The 1,410-nt window shown below is 41.2% G+C and overlaps 1 protein-coding gene across 1 annotated transcript; it reads right to left on the reverse strand.

Moving 5' to 3' along the window:
• Positions 1-963, reverse strand: LOC148215029 (olfactory receptor 5AR1-like). The gene has a single exon (XM_088145115.1). The coding sequence runs from the start codon at positions 958-960 to the stop codon at positions 1-3; it is 960 nt and encodes a 319-aa protein (XP_088001241.1). The 5' UTR covers positions 961-963.
• Positions 964-1,410: the final 447 nt, after the last annotated feature.

Below are 1,410 nucleotides of genomic sequence, written 5' to 3' on the forward strand. Positions count from 1 at the left end.
TTATAATAAAACAACGTTTTTCCCTTTCCAAATCCATAGATTGCCCACTGATTTTGTCAGGGCATCTTTCACCTCCTTGTTCCTCAGGCTGTAGATCAGAGGGTTGAGCATGGGGATCACAACCGTGTAGAACACGGAAGCCCATTTGTCTTGGTCCATGGAATAACTGGAACTTGGTCGGAAGTACATATAGAGAATTGTTCCATGGAATATCCCGACAGCTGTCAGGTGAGAAGCACAGGTGGAAAACGCCTTGTGCCTGCCCTCAGCAGAGCGCATTCTCAGGATGGTAGCCAAAATATAGACATAGGATACAAGAATCATACCAATGCTGCCTGCTTCAAGAAAGCCATCAATGGTAAATAGCAGAATCTCATTAATATATGTCTCGGAACAGGAGAGTATAAGAAGTGGAGGTCCATCACAGAAGAAGTGATTGATAATATTAGAGCTGCAGAAAGACAGTCGGAATGTACAGGAAGTGTGTATTGTTGAATCCAGGAGAGCTGTAAAGTACACAGTAGTGATCAGTTGCTGGCAGAGTTTTTTCGACAATACAGTTGAATAGAGAAGTGGATTGCAGATGGCCACATATCTATCATAGGCCATCACACCGAACAAAAGGCACTCTGAATCCACCAGCATATCAAATAGAAAGAGTTGGGTAGCACAGGCACTGTAAGAAATCCTTTTAGTTGCACTTAATAAATCAGACAGCATTTTAGGAGCAATGGCTGAGGAACAGCAGAGATCCACAAAGGAGAGGTTGCCCAGGAAGTAATACATGGGTTTCTGGAGTTGGGGTTGTGTGCAAATCAGCAGAATCATCCCGAGATTCCCAAACACAGTGATGGCATAAACCGAGAGGAAGACCATAAAAAGAACAAGCTGCATTTTGGGATTGTCTGTGAATCCCTGAAGAATGAATTCAGTAATGATGGATTCATTTTGTTTGTCCATAATCGTTATCACTGGATGGTGGTTTCAGGATATTAGCTGATCCTGAAATGTCTTCCTGATCCCTTCTGGGGGAAAAAAATATATATTACTTAGAACTTCATCCGTGTTCCTATCTAGACGCAACAGCAATCTGGATTTTATTCAAGGGGGTTCGGACCGCTTTACTAACTTAACTCAGCATACATTACATTTTGTAGGTGGAATTCATTTATTATGCAGAAATGTAGTGTGTGAGACTATATAAAATTCTAAGAACTTGTTTCATTTGCTTTTCCAATGTCAGTGAAGGATACAGGTCAATATATTCCTATGTTTGTTGCTGTAAAAGTATATGTTGGACTTTCATGTATTTATCGCTGCTGGCATTGGTAATCCTCCCTTCTACACCCATTCCAAAATCTTGCAGCATATCTTAGAAAGGGGGGTTTGAAAGCTCCAGATCTTCCCATT

The sequence above is a fragment of the Python bivittatus genome, unplaced genomic scaffold, assembly GCF_059951505.1.
Source record: "Python bivittatus isolate LINGU-HERP-01145 unplaced genomic scaffold, Pbiv_v1 ctg000480_np1212, whole genome shotgun sequence".
NCBI lineage: Eukaryota > Metazoa > Chordata > Lepidosauria > Squamata > Pythonidae > Python > Python bivittatus.

Excerpts from the sequence above, each read along its gene's own strand:
- LOC148215029 (XM_088145115.1), bottom strand. The coding sequence starts at position 960 with ATGGACAAACAAAATGAATCCATCATTACTGAATTCATTCTTCAGGGA.